Raw genomic sequence first — 21354 nt, 5'->3', positions numbered from 1 at the left:
TGTTTACCAGCTCCCATCCTAAGCAGAAAGGCTGAGGACTTAGAATCTTGCCAGGATAGTGTATTTTTAGTTTTTTTGTTTTTTTTTTTTTTTGAGGAGGGTTTGGGCTATGTTCTTCACAGTTCATATGCCTGCTTTCATTTCCAGACTTCTCATACATTTCTGTTCCTGTAATCCTGAACCAGGATTCTTTCCTTTGAAGAGCTTGCTGATAGGTAAACAGAGAGCAATATAGGGGAGAGAGCCCTTGTCCAGCAACAGTCCCAGAGAGGAAATTTCTGACCACCCCCAGCCTAGCATTTGATTAAATGCTGCATGGTAAGCATTCCTGGCTGATGTGCACATAAACAGAGAACAGAATTTTCTTTATCTGTGCTGCTTTTCATATTCAAGGTAACACAAAGCTCCCATAAATCTTAATGTGAAAAATATGGCTGCTCCCAGTGATTTCTCCAGGGGCATTAAATCCTCTGCAGAGCTGCACACACTGGCTGTCAACAAGTGGTTTCACAGAATGACAGAATCGTTTTGGTTGGAAAAGATCTCTAAGATCAAGTCCAGCCTTTGACTTTTCACCACTTTTCAACCAGCCCAGAGCACTGAGTGCCATGTCCACTTGTTCCACGGACACCTCCCACTGCTCCCTGGGCAGCCCCTTCCATGGAGAAGTTCCTCCTGATGTTCTGAACACTTGAAGGCAGGGAAGGAATTCCAAATTGGGTTGAGCAGCTTTGCCCAAGGTGTGTGTATATTCCTTGTTATGGAGAAACTACAATTCCCTGTTTGTCCCACAAATAAACTGGACCACCTTTGTGGAGAATTCCCCAAGACACCACACCTTGAGAATCATGTGAAGCATAATTATCAGGGCATCCCTGCCTGGATACTTCCCAGCAATGTTGGAAGGAGTGAGGTTGAAGAGGTTGGCTCCTGTTTCTGTGCAGATGGCATGGACCAACATTTTCTTTCCAACACCAGCAGGTCCTGCCAGCAACAGGGATTTCACCAAAGGAGCATTCTCATGGACAGTTTGGGAACCTGTAAAAAGTCATAAGGCACCATTATTGCTTTCATTTAAATTTGCCATAAAGGTAATGGAATGATTCCTCCTTTTTTATTCACCATAAATAATTGATAACATGAATTAATTGTTTCTTTACTATGGCATGAGTATTCTTGAGTTCAATTCTGTATAACCAGAGCTGAGAGCCCAGCACATTTAACAGCTCTGTTTGGAGCAATACTCATCCACCCTTATTTGTACCTTCTGATGGGAAGACTTCAGTTTCAAACTGATGTGAGCTAGAAGAATGATTTTGAGACTAGAGCAAATGTGAATGCTAGGGTTGCTGTGCTTCCCTTGCTGTGCCTGCAGCAGTGACTGCTCAGCATTTCCACACTCTGTCTCCATGGTAAATTCATCCTGGGCTGTGACAAATATGATCCATCACCTGGGAAAGCCTCACATTGGGAAAACACAAGCACAGACAGATTTAGGTGGCTGATGGGGATGGAACTTGTCTTCCCTGCAGCTGTCATCACATGAATTTGGGACAGGTGAACCTCCAGAGGTAGAAGTAGCAGGAAATGTCAGATGTTTTATCCAGGCTCACTGGGAGTCTATGCTCACTTTGCCTCGATGCCTAAAGATGTGCTGTGTCAATAGTGGTGGTGTTTACATGTTTGAAAAACTCTGTGAGCATCCACTACACCTGGAGGTCTCTGACTGGTGTCCATCAGACTGGGGGAGTGAAGCTGGCCCCAAAACTGCAGAGGGAGCCTTTGCCTCAGCCTGCAGAAGCCCTCTGGGTTAATGGGGATGACTGCTATTTAAAACAAATCCAATCAGGATGGTTATCTGTGTCCTAATGGTTTAACATCCCAAATAAATGAGCCCAGAGACAAATGCCATTATTCCAGCACGGTGCAGGGTGTAGGAGGTTGTCAGCCACCCAGGCTTTATTAATATTTGGTCATTCCATACCAATCCATTACTATTGCACAAAGATTTATTAGGAGGGGAGCAGCAGACTCCTCTGTGTTGAAGATGAAGTATAGCTTCTACTATTCTTTCTCCTTTCAGCTGCTTATAATTTTCTTAATGCCATTAAAGCTGGGGCTTCCCTTGCCATCAGGTGGCTATTTTGAGAAAAACTTTCACTTCTGTGATACACAATTATCTCATGATGAACTAGTTTGGAGACCAATTAAGTGAAATGTCATCCGTAACATATCACCCCATAGGTGAAACCATTCCTGTACCTCTTTTTTTGGCTCATGTAATATCTTTTGTTACTCAAAGGCATTTTTCAAAATGCTCTTGGAAATACCTTTTGTTTGTTTAACTAATCCAGGGTCTCCTCTCCCTAGAATTTTTGCCAATTGTATAAATGGCAGAAAATTTATGGGTTCTCTTGATTAAGGGGTGTCTCCGGGCTTGATTTCCCTAGATTAGATGGTGTCAAAACACAGCTTTGGAGGAGTCTGGGGATATGTGAAATACACTGTGCAGACAGCAATAACTGCTGAGCTCTCTCAGATGATTGCAGTCAGACCTTCAGCCAGCTCCTGAGGGCTCACCCCAAAGCAGCTGAGGGGGTTCCAGGTGGGAAGAGCCCCATCCAGGCTGAAGAGAGAATAACCTGAGCACTGCCTTTGGAGGGAGGGAAGAGCAGAAGTTCTGGGTCAGCTTTGCTCTGTTTCCCTGGGTGGGGGGCAGGCAGATGTTGGTGATTTTCCCCTCTAAAGGGGATGAGCAGACACTGACACAGCCTGGGGGAGAATATGCCTAGTTAAAATCTCCCTGGGATCCACTCTGGAATGGAAAAGGATGCAAGTGAAGTATTGAGGCTGGAAAATCCAATCAGGAGTGGAAAGAGACACAAACGAGGTTTTGAGTAAAGGCTCCTGAGACAGGCACTTCTTGCAATCACTGGAGTTTGGCATAATGCCATTCCCAATTGAAATACAGGATAGATTTTACATTAAAAGCAAACAACCTGACCCAGCAAAGCCTTGCTAGATTGGCTAAGCCTGGCATTAAAAGTGCAAGGGCATTTACAAGTGTTCTGTGCGATGTACAGAATGCATCCAGACTAATTCCTCCAACGATTGCCTTGTGCAGCACTGAGTAACATTAGCCAGCTTGTAAAAGGTAAATTGCAACCTTAGCCCTTCCCTTAACTTGATTAATTTTGATCACTGGAGCTTGTTTTAGCTATTATCTTTCCCAAGTGGTTTCCCTTTATGTGCTGCCATTCACCAACTGTTGCCATGCAAACAGAGATGGGTTGGGGAGGCGATCCCTGCCTTTCTGCACTGCTGAAATGATCCAGCCTTCACTCTGAAGGCTTCATTGAAAAACAATTAGACTGCAAAATGCTTCAGATTACGACTAATCAAGGCCTGTCAAGGCCAGTAAAATGCACCTTTCTGGCAGGAAGCAAAGCCCTAGTGTTTTGCCCTCTGGTGTGCTCTTACCCAAGGGCAATATTCCATAGAGTGCCACGAGCTGTCTGACTTCTGGCATGGAGGGCATGGGCTGGGCACCTGACTCACAAAGGGTGTTCCTCAGACAGTCGTAGTAGCCTGTGAGGAAGAAGCAGGAGCTCAATAAATGTGACACTATTGTTGTAAAAAGCATAATTCAGGGAATGAGGAGCTGCCACAGAACAGGGGTGTAACACACACTCAGCAAACCCAGGCTCAGGGACTCAAGCTGGGCAATATTCTGGTGGAATGTGGCCCTGAGAAAGGTGAACTGCAAAGGAAAATTGAAGCTGAGCAGGCTGTGGAAGTTGTTCAGCAGAAAGCAGACGGTTTCGAGTAACCTTTTAAAGAAACTTTGTGGAGAAGAATCATTAGCAGTGCCATAAATCACACTGCTGGCAAAGGATTCCTGGATTTGGGATTTTGCAGGGCTAGAATCCCGGTGAACCATGTGCTCTCAGAAGGATTTCAAAAAGGGGGAAAAGCTATTTTAACAAGCTTTACCCTGGCTGGGTCCCATCTCAGCTCCTTGCTGTGTTAGACGTGTAAGTGTGTCACCTCATTTAGTGGGGCTCTCTGCTTTGCAGTTCACCTCTTTCTTCCCAGCTTTTCTTCAAAAAAACAACCCAAGAAAACGAAAAATCCCTGATGTGAATTGAAACAATTTAATCTTGCCTTGGCTCTGGTTACAGAGCTATAATCACATTGCTTGCCCTGTCAAAGTCCATATCCAAGAAATGTTGGAGAATAAAGATACAGGAGGATGGGCCACAAGCAGGAAAACCAGTTGTGATGCAGTCAGTGATTATTTTTAGCATAAATTATATGTCATTATGGTGATTATTATTGAAAAATAACAATATATTATGTTTTACTGGAGATAAAAAGGCAGAGGGCGAGAGGCCTCTGGAGCAGAGGTAAATTAGCAGTGGTTAGGAGCAAAAGTGGAGGTATAATTTGGGGGCCAAAAGGCAGACAAGCCCTGGTGCAACTGCCCCCTCCCCTCTGAAGTATAAAATTAATTTCAGGTTTTATCTTTTATTTAAGGAGAAATCAAAAGAACAGGATAGGAATTAATCTTCACAGATTTAATTAGAAGGCATCAAAGGGTTTAATTGCAACTGCACATAAATCACAGTGGATATTCTCTGACTAATTTAGATAAGGTCACCAAGAAAATTAGTTCAGTGATGTCAGTTTGTCATAGAGGGGGGACATTTCAGTGCCCTTACTGGCTGTGTAGCACAGTTCTACTCTTTGTCCTTTCCCCAGGAACTGGAAGTGACCTTCCTTAGGCTGAGCAGATGAAGACTTCTTTCTCTGCAGGCTTTGATTGTGCCCTTGGACACTTCAAGGGAGTTTTTCTGGATTTCAAAAAATTGTTGGAGATGGGCTGTTTTAAAAGCAATTGTGGTGGGGAATGCTCATTGGACAAAAGTGACCTTGATAGGTTGGGAGAACAAAGGAAGAATGAAAATCTTCCTCTACTTCATGGTGTTTAATGAGCATGAAATGGATGGGACACTTGTTAATTCAGAGAATTAACAGCTCTTCAGAGGAATGGGAAGAGGCTCTGGAGGCTGAACTGGTGCTTCTAAGAGTTGATATAAACATGGCATTTGGGGGTGATAGAGGAGAACTTGTCTTTTCTGCCTTGGCCTTGTACTATCAGCCTGTAGCACTACTTCTTCTGCATAGCTGCAAAATTCAAACCATGACCTTTGAAGCTACCTGAATTTTGGGGGTTTTTCTGCTCTTAAGATGCTGTGATTTCACTGTGTGCCACCAAATGTTTGTGGACATGGTGCTAGACCCCTCTAAAGTCTGAAAATGCGGGGTTTGGGTTTTGTTTTTTTTTTTTTTTACCCTTTTTTTTCTATACAGCATAGATAAGCAGGTCTGGCTGCATTTGCAGGTAACAGAAACCAGACAAGAGGAGTGTGAAATGCAGAACTAGGCAGAGACACATCTTACTCAAATGAAGGGCCAGATATGCCTCAAAGCACTGCTCAAAGTTTGTGGGCAGTCAGGGAGGTGCAAGGAAGGGGTTGAGTCTTCTCTGCTCAATGAACAAAAGCTGGAGGTACAATTTTTGCTGTTCTCTGGGAAATATTCTGCCTGGATTATGACCCCTGCTCTGTTAGACCTGCACAGTCTTGCCACTGCCTGGCAAGGGCTCCTTAAAGGATGTTCTGGTTCCACCTCAGAGTGGTTGAGACATCCACAACCATTCAAGGCTTCCAGGTGTTGCTGCCTGGAGTTAAACACCAGCTCTGCAAACAGCTCCTGGGTTCAGTAGCAGAAGTGAAAGGACCTGAGCAGCCTGCAGAAAGAGACTTCATTTGCATACCTGGCTTGAGGTATTCAAAGTGCAGTGACTCTTGAACTCAGCCTTGACTGGAAACAGGGGTCAGTGAAGGTGGAATGGCTGGAGGTTTGATCAAACACCACGTTTGCTGTAAAAGGGGTACTTTACCAATGTAGTCAGAGAGATTCACACTCTTGACTTGGATGAGCAATCCTTCTTCTGCAAGTTCCTGGTACAGGGAATCAGTGGTCCTACAGGCAAGAGACATCACTCAGAAACAGTCAGGAAAAGCTCAGTCCTCTAAGAACTGTGCCAGCCTAAGAGTTATTTGTGTTTTCCCAGCTTTATAAATGCACTTTGTGGCTCGGAGGTAGCAGTGATTAGTGCCATCAATGTGAAATCAATGAGCAGTTTTCTGTCTTGTGGTGAGGGATCGCTCTCCCTCTCTCACACACTGGGTACCCCTCTCCTGCTGACTCCATTTACCCATTTCCAGGTGATGCCAGATCAGTTATGACTTGTGTAATGGACTCATTCATTAATATCAATTACTGGGAAATTATTTTTAAATTACACAATAATGACAATCCTAACACTACAGTACCTATTCACTCAGCTCTCCAATTAGTACTAATTCATTAATTCTTCTTGGAATTTATTGTGTTGCCAACAGACGGCCTCATCTCTGTGGGAACACACTGGGAATGCCTCACTCAGATCCACCATCTGCAGTGTTGTGGTCAGGCTGGCCAGAGGGGGACTGGGGCAAAAGCTTTCAGTGGAATTGCTGCTCCTGGATCCCTGGAAGTGTCCCAGGCCAGGCTGGACAGGGCTTGGAGCAACCTGGGAGAGCGGAAGGTGACCCTGCCCAAGGCAGGGGTGGAACTGGATGGGTTTTTAGGGTCCCTTCCAACCCACACCACTCTGGGATTCCATGAAATGGCCAAAACCTCCCCAGTGGAAGTTTATCCCTACCCCCATCAGTGGCTAGAAGTAGATCCCAATAATGAAGGAGTTAAAACACTTATATTTGTGTGTGGTTTTCTATCAATGTGGATCTTCTCTACACTCTCTTTTGGCATGATAAGTATTAATTTCAATACCACTTTTGGCACTTGGTTTTATAGAGTAATACCGCTTCCAGGATGTAAACTGAATAAACCTGTCAGAACTTCTTAGTGTATTGACAGCATAAACAATATTGATTTTAATCTCTTAAGATCTCTCAGTGTTTTTGCACACTTTTCACATTCTTTCTCCTCAATTATTCTGTCTTTCTCACCCATCTTAATTGGGATGTCCTGGTCTGGCTGCAATAAATATATTTAACAGTGCCTCTCAGCTGGCTAATAAACCTACAGGTATAATTTGAGTTCTGCAGCCTTTTTTCCATTTCAGCTGAGGAGTTTTATGTTTATGCAGTCTTAGTGGCACAATTAATGTAGGAGTAGCAATAAGCAAATCCAAAATTTAATGCACCTTCAACAACGTTGATTTTGCTGCTCTGACTCTTGCTTTCATCCTCAGTGGTTTTATGTTGGGAATGCATCATGAAACAGGCAGAAGGTAGAATGGGACTGACCTGGCAGCTCTGGTGAGAGCAGGACTTCTACTTTTCCTGGTTTATTGTTTTTACTGTGCCAGTTAAATGATGCGTGTCCTGAGCCTCCTCCAAGGGAGTGTGATGTGACCAGTCTTTGTTGACTTTGTTGACTTCACTGGGCCAAAATGGAGATTTTCAATCTGAGTTATTCATCCTCACTCTGGGTTATTTCTGAAATGCTCAGCAGGGAAGAGCAAAGCATGGAGCCAAAATGCCAGATAAAAAGCCAGCTATTAAAAAGCTCATGTTTTCAGCTGGCTGCATGGTAAGTTTATATATAAAGAAGCAGGTATGTGCAAGAGCAGTTTTAAAGGCAGGGAATATATGCATTCTTAGCAGACTTTGGCACTGCTCTGTAGGAGGGGTCCTGCTCTGTTATAATCCATGAGACATGGATTTTAAATATTTGCTTGGAGGTTATTTTTTTATATAATATATTTTGAAACATATAAAGAGATCATTGGCTGATTGTGTGGCACCAGCACCTAAATTATGGAGTCCAGGTCTTGCTGTTCTTGCACAAATGGGTTTGTGGGCTGAATCCCACTGATGGTGTTTGTCATTGTGCTGCTCTCCAGCTCTGCTCCTGGATCAGCTGGTCCCTGTGATGTCTCTGTGTAGGTGTCTCTGTTGTGTGCACAGATGAAAAATGGCTGGATTATCAGAGAACACATCACTCTCATTGAAAATGGCAGGGCAGAAGAAATCCTCTCAGATCCTCCAAATATAATAAGGGTACTTCAAAGAGCAAGGGTCCACAAGAAACGGCCAGGTCTGCCAGGACTCTTACTGATCCATGGGACTGATTTATGACATGTACACTACAGCTCAGCTATGAAGGGGGATTTATGGAGTGCAGGGACCTGTCTGCAGCCTCCCTTATCAGGCTGCAGCTGGGATGGAAAATCTGACAGTCAACAAACCTGCAGGTGCTTCTGCACCTGCAGAGAGCGGGGAAAGAGGCACACAGGGCCAATACCCTGCTGAAAGGCTACATGTGCTTAGCTCTGCAAACTGGAATTAACCTGCCTAGAGGTGATGGGACTGGGCCTGGTGGTGTGTGGTGGAAGAATGGGGATTTTGTGTTTGTTGGTGAAGATGAGGAAAACCAAGGTTGATATGGAGACCTAGTGCAGAGAGGTTCTCCTTACCTGTCAGGAGTCAGATCTCTCTCCAGCTCGGGTATCTTTTTCTTCCCAGGTGTCTTGCTTCCCTGAGGACCACACAAGCAAGTAGGAATTAGTGACTTCAGCACAGATAAATATTTTTTAATGTAGTGAAGCTAAATGAGGGTCAGAACAGCCAATGTTTCAGTGTTTGAATGTAGCCCAAAGGGAAAAATCATATCCTTAAACAGCAGTCCCACTGCTACATAGGAAAGCATCCCAGGGTCATTTTGCTCCAAGAAGCTTCTCTCCTTCCTTTTGGTAGGATATTAGACAATTTTTTGTTGGCACAGCTGCCCAGGGCAGTGGTGAAATCCCCAGCTCTGGAGGGATTTAAAAGCTGTATGGATGTGGCACCTGGGGACATGGTTTAGAGGTGGCCTTGGCAGTGCAGGTTAAGAGCTGGACTCGATGATCTCTCAGAGACCTTTTCTAATTGTATGATTCTTATTCCATGATTTTTCTGGAACCCAGTTCTGTGGGTGAGGGGGGATATGGCCCTTGCTCAAGAAGGAAGCAGGAAGGAAAAGGGTGTAGGGTCCAAGTAGCTGTTCCAGAGACTGCCTTTAAAAAAAATAAATCTATATATTGATGTAAAATATACAAACAGCTTCCCTGAGGGGAAAAGCTCCTGAGACTCTGGCTACCTTCCTAACCACTGGTCATCCTTCTCTTTCCTAATGCCTCAGGGAAGAAGCTGGAAGAGGTCAGAAAAACACAACTTGCTCTTTTCATATTTTCACCACAATTTCACCACAGAAAGATTTTGATTCGTGTGCCTCATTTCTTTACACATTACAAAAAAAAAAAAAAAACAAAACAAAAAACCGAAAAAAAACTCATGGCAAACACAAATAAGGAAGATGTGACTCAGACTTGTCAAGACCCTCCATTAATTACAGCTCAGGAGCCATAAATATGGTTAGGGATAATTAGTAGTGTGGAGAGGGCATCATTAATCCAGGTTAGTGCCCACCACTGGTGTCTGAGCTCCAGTGCTGCAAAGCACTCCAGGATTGCTCCAGTGGAACTGTTTACACAGAAACATTGGTGCACCAGGGGATTTCTCCAATAGCTTAAATTTAAGCACGTGCTTAAATGCTTAGTTGAACAAGACAGCTTATTCTTTCCAAACGTTTATGTTCACTTTCCTGGGAATACAGTCATTTACTTTGCTTCTTTTATAATAGTGAAGACTTCTGCAGAGCTCTGGAGGCTGCGTTGTTGAGTTAAAAAAAAAAAACCTATCCAATTATCTGGAAAATGCTGGGCTTTTTCACAGAATAGATCAGCAGCCTTCAGGAATACACCAATTTCAGGTTTTCAAGGATAGACACAATGTAAGTAACCTGTGGTTCAATCACCTGTTACTGTTTATGATGCCACAAAGATAATCCAGATGAAAATTCAGCCTAAACCCAGCACTATATGGATCAGCTAACTGGGAAAATGAGATGTTTTTATGTTTTGGTTTAGGATAAAGCAAACAACTCTGTATTTGGAGAACTGTACCTTGGGTTTCTTTACATAAGTAAGTTTGGCAGCAAATATTCATCCAAATGTGCCAGTGGGGATTTTGTTTTGAAGAAAAGGTATGGGAAGAAGAAAGCACATGCCATGCTGTTTTAACAACTGCGGAAATATTGAGGCTGTCACTGGTTTATTTTGCTGTTCCTCCTGTTTTGTCTTTTTAACCTCTCTTCCAACAAGCCAGAAATTATATATATTCAGGTCTGACTGGGAAAAAAAAAAGCTCGTTTCAACCTATGTAAAGACACTAAGCATATGTTGAATTTATTGGCCAACTGGTATTGTCCTCAAGGCAGCTTCACCAATGAAGTAACTCCAGAGCAAAACAAAAATGGACTGTGCAGAGGAAAAATGTGTTTTCCTAATTAACAACAGCATTTATGGGGAATTTGGCACAGGCTGAGATGCGATAAGGGCAAATATGAATTGTAGACAATGGCTTGCCTCCAAACTGTCTTACTGGGAACGGCTTTTATTTAGAAAATGATAATGTTTAATGAATGTGAACACGCTCGTCATTTAGAATGGAAATCTCCTTGCTTCTCTTTCTGAAATGTCACTTGAGCTTCTGTGTAGCCCTCCTCTGACTGGGTGATTTTCTGCTTTGACAGCTCCCACGGAGCGAGCTGCATCAGGTGGCAGCTGGCAGGGACACAGGGCTGACCCTGTGCCCACTGGGGTGGCTTCTCTTGCTCTGGGGGCTCAGCAAAATGCTTTGGGTAGGTCAAAGGTTGGAGCAGACAAGAATACGATTTCAGACCAAATCCCAGAGCACTGTCTGCTGCTGGAATGGCACCAGGAGGGAGAGGGTATCTGAATGTCTCTCTGGGGGAAATTGTTGACACTGGAGGAACTGTGTCACCCTTTGGCTGTGATCTCCCAAGTCCTGGCTGCAGCTATGGCCACCACAGGTAATGGCATCATGGAATGGCTGGTTTGGGAGATTATTCAGTTCCACCCATGCCATGGGCAGGGACACACCTTCCACCATCCCAGACTTCTCCAAACCCCATCCAACCTGGTCTTGGACACTTCCAGGGATCCAGGGGCAGACCCTATGCCAGGGCCTAAGCATCGTTACAGGGAGGAATTTTTTCATAATATCCCATCTAAACCTACTCTGAGTTTGAAGCCATTCCTCCTTATCCCTACATGCTGTTTTAACAAGTCCCTCTCTGTGCTCCTTGTAGGTTCCCTCGTGGAAAAGTAACAAGAGGGTTTTAGGGAAACCAGCAGCAGCTGATACAGTTTTTTAGTGGATCCCTTGGATCCTGTGAGATGCTTAAGATGGAAGCAAGTGCAGATTTGCACTGGGCCTGGGCTGAGAAGTCTTTTCTGGCAGTGCAGAGATAAAACAAGCAGCTTCTGACACTTGCCCTGAAAAAGTGCTTAGACAAAGACGTTCCCAGTGATTAATGAATGAGGGACTCTGATCTGCAGTCCCTGTTGGATTTAGGCACAGCATCCAAAGAGGTTACAGATCCCACAGCTGGCTGAGAGCTCTGTGTGCAGCACTCACAGGAAATCCAGCAGGGCTTGGGAATGACAGCCCTGGAACCCAGCCTTCCCTCAGTTCTCACCCAGCTTCTCTTCTGGCCTCCTTCTCTTTGGCTTTGCTCTTGTCAATATTTCTGTCACAGCAATTTGTGGTTTGCTTTGCTGCTGCCCAGTTTCCCCAAGAAGGGATCTCCAGAGCTGTGTTGAGGCCTAGCCCAGAAGCAACTTTTCCACACTTAGGTTCTCATGTCCCCCTTTCCTGGGTTTTCTGGGTATTTTTTTTTTTTTTTTTAATTTTCCCCTGAATTCTGGCCATGCCTTTGTGTACGTGTGGGTGTGTTCATTTCCAATGCATTGCTTTACCTGCAGTGGGAGCAGAAATAAATCCTTGGGGGAGCAGAGCAGGAAAAGCAGCACAATGGGCTTGAGAGAAAGCACTCTGATAACCTCTTAAATGTAACTTCCAGGTCAGTGACTGCCATGTTCCTCACTCAGAGGACATCTCCCTCCCAGCCTCTCCTCAGCCTGTCCTCTCCCAGTGCTCCCAGTCCCATCTTGGTGATCCCTGGCTAGGCAGGGGTTGAGCTGCCACTGTGCACAGTGAAGGAAAATGCAGTTTACAGCAGATCTGACCCACATTCCTCTGTTTCTGTTGTATCCTCATCCCCTTTCTAGTGACAGTCATTGGACTAGGGAGATTCAGAGTCCAGCAAAGTCTCTTAAACAGGACACTTCTCTACCCCCTGTCAGTGCTGGGTCATAAAGGTGGGACAGTCTGCTTCCAGCTTGGAAAGAGGCACAGGATCTGTGCCTCCAGTGACAGCAGTGTGGTTTAGTGAGTCCTAGGTGCAATCTAATTAGTTTTGCTATTTCCAGATCAGTCTACTGCTCTGGAGACCCACTTGTCATGAGAAGAACAATTTTTTCACCCAAGTTTGTTCTTCCACAAAGCTGGCAAATGGGGTTCTTATCTCCAGGAGCTCTGAGAGCAGCTCTTGGTAGGGTTAAGTGTCAGCTTTTAGCAGGAAGTGGTATTTGAAGGTTTGGGAATCAGTGATAGAGTACTTATGGAAATAAAGAGTGACTCTGGGTAGGCCTGGAGCTGTTATATAACGTTTTTCTTAAATCTGAGACCTGGGATGTCTGGAACACTGACTGGAGGGGAGAATTTTCCCTTTAGAGTCCAGCTCCTCTGGATGTCCTCGCTGTATTCCCCACAAAAGGGACTTTAAAACTCAGATTGGTTCCTGTGGGTCAGGCGGATATTTTGTATTTAATATGGATTAGACAGACATTTTCTGAGTTGTGAACTACTCATCTTAAGGCTTGGAAAGGCACAGAACACCTGCCTCTGGTAGGGACTGTTCCTGACAAAGAGAGCAGAAGAAATCATTCCCTAAAACAGAGGGAATGGCCAAACGTGGCATCAGGAATTTGGGATGATGGTCCCCAGACACAAAATCCCACTTGTGAAAGTTTTTGTAAAGAACTTGCCTTTCCTTTTCCTTTCATTGCCCCATGCCCACTGTCAGAGTGCAGGAAAAGGCCTGCTTTCTCTGAAGAATGTTGAATTCTCTTAAGAATGCAGAATATCCCCATTTTTTTTTGGCAGGGGGATGTTTCACACTGTAGTCCAGACATGCTCCTGGCTACAATGAGAACCTGAAATAGCCACCTGTTATTTCATACTGCATAGCTGAGGGGGAGACATATGGGACCTCAGATGTGGCTTGATTTTTTTTTGCTGAATGATAAATTAATGAGCTATTTCCAAAACTTTCCAGCTCATGTTATTCTTATTATCTAGACCAGGTTATCCTAAAGCAGATCTGCAGTCTGTGTGCACAGGTATGCACTGGTTTGGTTTATGACTGACATATTTATGCTAATACTAATTGGAAAAAGCCTTTGCCAATGCTGAATGGACATTTTAAATGGCTTTGCACAGGGAAGATGTGTTTTGACTAACACTGCCTCACTCCTTTTATTCCCCATTTCTCAAACAGAACTGCTTTGGCTTGGGTGGGGGGTTTTTTAGATGAAATCTTTAAGATTTTAGTATTATCTAATTAGTACTTCTTTTCCCGCCTCATTCTCTCAGGCTACTGGCACAACTTTGGAAAATAAAAGTTAAATAATCTCCCTCCACCCTAAGTTATTCCAACACTACATTGAAGGAAAAAAAACCAACAAAACAAACCCAACCCAGCCCCTAACATAAAGCTCTGTTAATTCCAGCGTGACATTTTGCAGCAGGGCACCAACCAGCTGATCTAAATGTGTCTGCCCATGAAAACTTGGGGGAGATTGTTGTAATTTTTTGTCTATATATCTTAAGCCCCCCCTATTTTTGAAACAGATTTAGGAATCCAATTGGGATCAGCTTTCAGAGCTGCCCTAGTCTTTTCTTATTAGAATTTCACTGGATGTTTGTCAGGTGAAAGAGCATTTTTAAAGATAATTTGAGTAGAAGTAGAGCAACAGCAAGTATTTGCATGCTAAAAGGTATTACAGAAATGAAATACAGCATGAGATTATGGTTGGCTATTTGCCCTGAGGGTTTTAAGTGGATCTGCTGATTGAGTGGTGGGGTGTAAGCTTTGAGTTATTTTGCACTGACATGATCTCTAATTTAAATGCTTTGGTAAGGAATTTTAGAGAACCACAAGCTGTGGAATTCTTTGTATGATAATGCTGTAAAACTAGATGTGAACATGACATGCGTTGTGTTTTGGGGGGGATTTAACCTATTTTTTATGCCTAAATAAACTTGGCTTAATTGCAAATTCCCAGACCCTTCAGTAGGATGTAGTAACATAATGAGTACCTGGCTGTGTGTGATCTATGTGGTGTTACAGACAAATGAAAGGTTTCATCAAAACATTCAGAGGGCATTTTTTTTTTTTTTGGTATACAGTCTTGAAACATAATAACCAGTCCTTATTTAGGAGGAAAACAGCCAGCAGCTGGAAAATTCACTGGCCTCCAGATCTCTGTTTTTGTTGGAAAACTATTAATCTGAACCAGTCACCCTAAAGAGAGGGATTGCTTCCATTTTGCTGTTTGACTGCATCCAAGGATTTCAGTAGGGTGAAAATCTGAAATATCTTGTAGTCATTTATCTCTGGAATAGCTCAACTTGTCCTAAGCAATATTTACACAAGTTAAAGATCAAGAGCTAATGGAGACGGCCCTGAAAATAGCCACAGGTGAAGAAATTTTCAGATGTTCCTGCCTTGAGATTCAGTAAATGTTTTGGGGGCACATTTTTGATATTTGTACCTGAGGTTTGTACTGACCACCACTGTACGTGGGCAGGGAACTGAGACTGCCCCTCAGCTCTCCCAGCTTGCTGCTCTTACCTTGTCACCTTTCCCAGCTTTTTTACCCTGAGGACCTGTCTCTCCATCCACAGCCTGTTTGACTTTCAGCAGTTTCTCTTGCATCACTTCATCAACCTGCTCAAGACAAACACAATGGAATCTTCCTCAGTTTTCTGTTCTGCCACCTCACCCCAGACAATTGTTCAGCTGAACAAGTGTGAAAGCAAAGAACAGGTAGTAGGGACTCTGGAAGGAGGGAAGGTCTGTGCCAGGGCTAGTTCTTAGAGCTGGAGAAAAATATACAGAGGTAATGCACATGATGAGTGTCCTCTTGCTATTGTGAGCACACCTGCACTCTGATCTCTTCCTCCACTTCTTCCCGTTCCTCTCCTTTGATCAGCTCTGGGTCATGATCCTGGAGAAAATCCGATCTGTTATCTCTGTTCTCCCAAAAGACTGTTATCCAAAAGAAAGAAAAAAGGGGAAAAAGTTACAGAAGCCTTGGTTTCTCCAGCTGCTTCTGGAGGCAAAAGAAAGGGTAGTTGTAGGCAGCTTTTATTAAATGATGAGCTGTATGAAAGTAGCAGGCTCTAGGGACCCTTACCAAGTTCAGAGCCCTGTTGTGTTAGGATCTGCAAATCTTGAGGTTAAGGGATTTCTTCTTTTGCCTTGGATTGCGAAATGGTATCAGAATCCAGGAGGATAATGGGATGGTGAGGTTGTCATTTGGAGGCTGTAAAGCTGAAAGCCTGGAGTGTGCTCAATATCCGAGAGCCCTGTCCCATGCCTGATGTTGGCATTATTTTATTCTATTTAACAGCACAGGGCTTAAATCTTTTCCATGAAGAAAGCACAGGGATGGCTCCTGCCCTGCAGGATGTGCTCTTCACGACACAGGCTTGGGGACCAATGGAAGGGGGTTAATTCAAACCACAAATTTCCCTGTTCTCCCCATGGCTCAGTTAAAACTGCTGCATCCTGGTGAGCTGGCCTTTGTAGGAATTCCCAGGAGGCTGAAATATGGGAGCAGGGCCCCTGGAATAGGAATAAAACCAGCACTGAGCATGTGGAATTGGGAGAGAGGGAAGGGAAGCAACAACCTGCAGCTGACCCACAGGGGATGCACGGCCACACAGAGGCTGCACTTTGGGGAATTTTAAACTTGATGCAGAAATTGAAAAGTACTTAAGCCCAAAGGAGACAAGACCCACCTGAACCAGCCCCTCTGTTCTGAAGTGCTGTGCAAAGGAGGAGTAATGAGGAAACCTAACACCCAGTCACAGCAAATTTGTGAAACTGGTGATGAAAAAAAATGCTATTTATGATAAAGTACCTAATGATCCTGAGGTGAAGCTCGTTATTTTTGTTGAGGCAAACTGCAGTTTGCTCTTTAGGAAGAAAACTAAATGAAGTCTGACGAGCTCAGTGCATATCTGACTTCTCTGCTATTAGCAAAGTGCCTTATTTTAATGGAAACCTCTTTTTTTTCCTACACTTCTTGAGCTAATTTGACGGAAGACAATTCATATCTTGCCTTTCAAGCCCTGATTGTATCTTCCTAAATGACACCTAATCTCCAGCTGCATGTGCTAATTCAATTTCCTGATGATTTGAAATGATAGTTTTCCACTTTAAGACCTTGGCTCCTCTATGGATCTGTTTTGTACAGATATTCTCCCCTGCACACCTTGCCTGATGAAGGCAAATTCAGAAAGGTTTTAACATCCAAGTTTTAGTTAATCCAAGACTGGCTGCTCTTTCCATCCCAAACAAAATTTCAGGGCCCTATTCCACGCAGAGGATTTGTAGATTTACACAGTTTAAACAGGGAATAGTTCTTGCAGGTGGCTAATCTTAATTTCACCACTGAGAATGGTGGGGATGGAGGAGGACAGGGGATATTTTGGTAATGGAAGAAACTCCAAAGTACAGACATTTAATTTCTTTAAATTACTTGTGGGTCATCAGAGGGCGTGACAGATGTCATGTAATATTTCAGGAGGAAAAGCTGATTTGCCCAAGTTATGAGGTAGCTCCTCCAGCCTGGAATCCCAGCCTTGGGGAAAGGGGATGTTATATAGGAGTTATGTGAATTTTTAAACACTTTCTTGACTGGGTCAGCAGGTTGCAAGTGCTATGTTTTCACAGGAGTACCAGGCTTTAGATATTTATTTTTCATAGAGGGATCTGTAGGTTTTTCTATTCTGTTTTTTCATAATTGTTTGTTGTCATTTTGTAGATTGATTAGTGGTTAATACCCACTGCAGGCAAACCAGGGAGGGTCCCCCCAGACTCTGATATTACCTGGCAATGAGTTATCTGAGTGTTATATTAACCACTGGGTTAGAGGTGCCTAATTTTAGTAGAGAGATCAATAACTCATAGGTGTTAGATGCTCTGTTATTCTTTTATAGATCAACAAAATGTTTCAAAGTTAATTTTAAAGGGGGGTCAGGAGGCTAAGGATGTTATGTTTTCACTGGCTGGTCAGCAGAGTCTGGTATTTTGTTACAGGCAGGGTCAGCCAGCTTCAGGAGCCATTTCTGTGCCTGTGTGTATGCAGTGAAATTTATGTCACCTTTCCTAAAATAGTGTATGCTTATTTTGGGATTGTTTTATATGCACAGCTAGCTCAGGGCTCAAAGGCAGCCCAGACCACTCCTAAATCAGCATCCCAGCTCTGCAGGCCAGTAGGGAACTCCAATATTCCAGAATTTTAAAGAACAGCCTGTGACTAACACTTGCAATATATTTATTTGAAGCAAGAAGCTTCTCTTGAAATGGCCACTTTGAACCTTCTAGCAAAAGGATTTGAATCTTTTGAAGGCTGGTTAAAAATACAGAGTATCACCACACCTTAAAGGAATATTTGGAGACACCATGGAATATTTATACTCAAATATCCTCTGTGACACTGAGCAAGTCATAAGTATCAACTGTGATATTTATCAACTGGTCATCTACAGAACGGGGGAAATAGCACATTGCTGCCTCACACTGCAAAAATACACCCCAGGAAGAGGGGGGTAGTGGTTCAGCCTTACATTTGCCCCACATAAACTCTGGCTATTGCAATGTGAATGGAGATGTCAAACCAAGTGGCTGTTTCCAACCACATCATTTAAAATAAAGGTTTTAAGAGTTTTAAGAGTAAAATAAGAGTTTAGAAACTAGAAAAACTGCCAGATACAATTCTAGGAGGATAAAAAGCTTCATGAATTCCAGTGAAGTTTAGGCAGCAGCTCTAGCTTGGTAGAGGAGTTAAAGACACAGAGTGAAAAAGTTTGTAAGTGAAATGTTTGGATTTTTTGTCAAAACTGATCTATATTATAAAAAAATATTTAAATAAGCTAGGTATAAAGCACCAGTTTCATGGGATGGGAATACTTTCTTAAAATCAAGTGTTGGGGGGAGTGACAAACCAAAGGTTGTTGTTTGGCCAGCTGTCATTTAGGTAAGCTTTAGACACTCTTATAAGGGTCTTTGAATTGCTCCTGACACAAACATTTCTTAATCAAGCTCAGTTGCTTCAATCATGTTTTCAAGATTTCTGCACTAATAAATCTGAACTTCTGTGCAAATGCTGACAGCAAGTGACCTATATCTACGTAAGATTAGAAAAAAAGTTCTCAGTAGAAAGTCCAAACTCAGACCTATCTTTTTCCTGCATAATTCTGCTACTGAGAGGAAAACAGCCTAAAATTACAAACACAACAGAGATTGCTCACACTGTTCTGGGTGGATGTTGTTGTGGATTTGCTTCTGATGATCAAAGAATCCATGGTTAGATTAAAAATAAAATAATTTTGGACAACCCCCAGGTAGTATTGTGTGAGTGTCCTGCAACAAAAAGCCCAAACTGCTTGTGAAGGAGGCAGCGGGACTGCGCTGCAAGGAGGAATTAACAGCTGTTTACTAAAAATAAGTGTGGTGTCAAATAGACCTGGTTCACCAGGAGAAAAGGAGGAAAAAAAACCTCACCTGAAGTTTAACTGCACAGCTATAGACTCTTCCTGTGCCTAAGACAGAACTGCAGGTATTCTTTGAAGCCTGCAAGAGAGCTTTCCACTCTGAGGGTTTATGGCTGTGCTCTGTGCAGAAAAGGGCTCCTTCTCATGTGCCTTCAGAGCTGGGGAGTAGCTGTCAGCTCCAGCAGGATGGGCTGGAGATGTGTGGCTCTTTAAGTGGGAAATGTGAATCACAGAGGCACTCACACTGTGTGAATAACCCCCAAAAGTTCTGTGTTTGCGGGCTCAAAGCAGGAGTCTTGCTGGGGGTGGCAGTGCTGGCACTCAGATGCAGTTTGGGTGACAAACCCCCCATCCCCTCGTAAACCCCCTGGCATATTACACAAGAAAGGTGTGAAATTTGGGACTATCAACGTAACCTATTGACCCCTGTGGTGTTTCTATTGCTCACTCTGGGATCCACTGCTGTGCTGAGCAGGTTTCCTCCAAGGCAAACCCCTCCTGCCTCCCTTTGCTGCTTCCACACTGCACCTTCCCTGCCCTGGGGACTTGTTGGGTGGCAGCCCCACTCTTGCCACAGCTGGTTTTGAGTTCCAGGTGCCATTTCATTGGTGGCCAGCTAAGGAAAGAAGTTTGGATTCATTTGATCCTTATCTAAAGCTCCTGCTGCCTTCAGCAGGGTTCTGATGTGGTATTTGAGAGTAGATGGGATGCAAAGCTCCTTTTTAGTCAGAAAGCTGTTCTGTGATTTATAATATGTAAGAAAATCCTAATTGTTACAAGTCAGGGGTCAGGCCAAACTACTGATGCCCATTTAGCAAGTTGTTCACTTCATTCTCTCCAGCCAGCTCAAAGCAGGCAGAAAACTTGACACCAGTAATTTGTCAGAAGGAGAGAATAATGGAGACTTTTCATATGAGGAATTTTAGCAAGGCACTAACTCTGAAGAGGGGAGAGCAGGAAACATATTTTTCCACATTTTATCAAAACAGAATCAGCAGAGATACAGCAAAAAGAACCCCATTTTCCACTTTCACTTGTCTTCCACTTTAGACAAGTGCAAGACTTCCTAACTCACTTGTGAATCGGGGTGAGCACTGAAGACAAATGTTAAAGAGATAAACAGAAGTATCAAAAGCAGAGGAGAGGAGAGATCTGGAAAAAAAATGAAATGCCCTTTCATGATTTTTATGAAGAAATCCCTGCTTTTTGTTGCTTTCTCCATGTGAAAAACCAGCCAGGCCCCAAGCTGAAAGTCTGGATTATGTTTTAGTTTCACACACTTGGCATGAAGCAAATACATTCAGAGTTTTGTGCCTCTGCTTGAGAAGATGCTCCTCCTATTCAAACATATAATCAAAAATAAAATGAGTAGCTGTGGATGCTGTGAAGGAACCATGGACTCTCCACGAGTTCTCACTCTTGGAGGAGACTGGACAGGTAGAATTGCAGGAGTATGAAAACAGTGATGCTGAATCTTGATCTACAGTATTGTGCTTTTGAATTATTGGCTATTCTGATGTCATTCCTGTTGCCCTCAGAAAATCCTAAAATTCCTTTTTTATATGTATTTGAAGCACTTTGCTTTGAGTTTGTTCACTTTCACCCATAGCAATGTCCCTTCCTGCATGATTAACTCAATGATTTTGACAGATTCCACAGAAGAATTGAGGTACTGAGAGACTCCCTTCCTAAATAGCATTTTTTAATCTAACATCCTCATTTTATAATGTTCCATAGTTTGGGCAGCTGCCCACTTGACCTTATAGGAATGACACTCTGATGAAGCTGATCTGGGAGAACATTCCAGCTGGAATTGTTATCTTTTTCTACTGACCTTGGTACTGAGACCTTCCTTCCTCCAGTATCGAAAGGAAATTGCTTGGACCCATTTTCCAGCTTTCATCCACTACCTAGATGGGGAGGAAAGTGAAGAGAGGAATTGCTGACAACATTGTCTCACACAATTATGGAATGGGTTGGAAAAAGCCTGAAAGATCTCATTCCACTCCCTGCCATGGGCAGGGACACCTTCCACTAGCCCAGATTTCTCCATGAGAGAAGGGGTGTCACTTTATCAGCTGAAATCACAAATTTAATCAAGAATTAATTGTTTGAAAATGTAATTCAAGTAGGAGACTTGCAGTATTTAAATGGAATTTAATTTTAATGCCATTTTTTCAGTTACTTTCTCTACTGTTGCCATATTCCTGAAACAGTTCAATTTCATTGAACCAGTATTTCTGAGGGAAAAACCTCCCAGCAAATTATCAAAGTTTCTTTGTCTTGTATCACTTGTAAGTCTCAAGATGTGAGTAAGGTAATAGTTGATAAAGGGAGATCAGATCACTGTTTGGGGAGGAGGTGAATGTGTATTTATAGAGACAGCACAAGGTGGATCAGGGTTTTGGTAAAAAACCTGCAAACCCATTGTTACCAGCAAGATGGAAAGTGCAGCTCCTGGGATGAT

At 43.2% G+C, this 21354-nt stretch overlaps 1 protein-coding gene across 1 annotated transcript in view; it reads right to left on the bottom strand.

Moving 5' to 3' along the window:
• The window catches only part of IQCA1 (IQ motif containing with AAA domain 1), a 95664-nt gene that overhangs the window by 17168 nt on the left and 57142 nt on the right, over positions 1 to 21354 (bottom strand). Inside the window, exons 10-16 of the mRNA XM_062506644.1 lie at positions 20722 to 20797; positions 15266 to 15372; positions 14956 to 15051; positions 8552 to 8613; positions 5966 to 6048; positions 3481 to 3588; positions 839 to 1038 (exon numbers count right to left, since the gene is read on the bottom strand). Of these exons, the coding sequence (XP_062362628.1) occupies positions 839 to 1038; positions 3481 to 3588; positions 5966 to 6048; positions 8552 to 8613; positions 14956 to 15051; positions 15266 to 15372; positions 20722 to 20797 (732 nt within the window). The remainder of the gene's footprint in view (positions 1 to 838; positions 1039 to 3480; positions 3589 to 5965; positions 6049 to 8551; positions 8614 to 14955; positions 15052 to 15265; positions 15373 to 20721; positions 20798 to 21354) is intronic.

This window comes from Cinclus cinclus, chromosome 21, assembly GCF_963662255.1.
Source record: "Cinclus cinclus chromosome 21, bCinCin1.1, whole genome shotgun sequence".
NCBI classification, from domain to species: domain Eukaryota; kingdom Metazoa; phylum Chordata; class Aves; order Passeriformes; family Cinclidae; genus Cinclus; species Cinclus cinclus.
The sequence above is the reverse complement of the archived record's forward strand: the minus strand, read 5'-3'. Positions and strand labels throughout refer to the sequence as shown.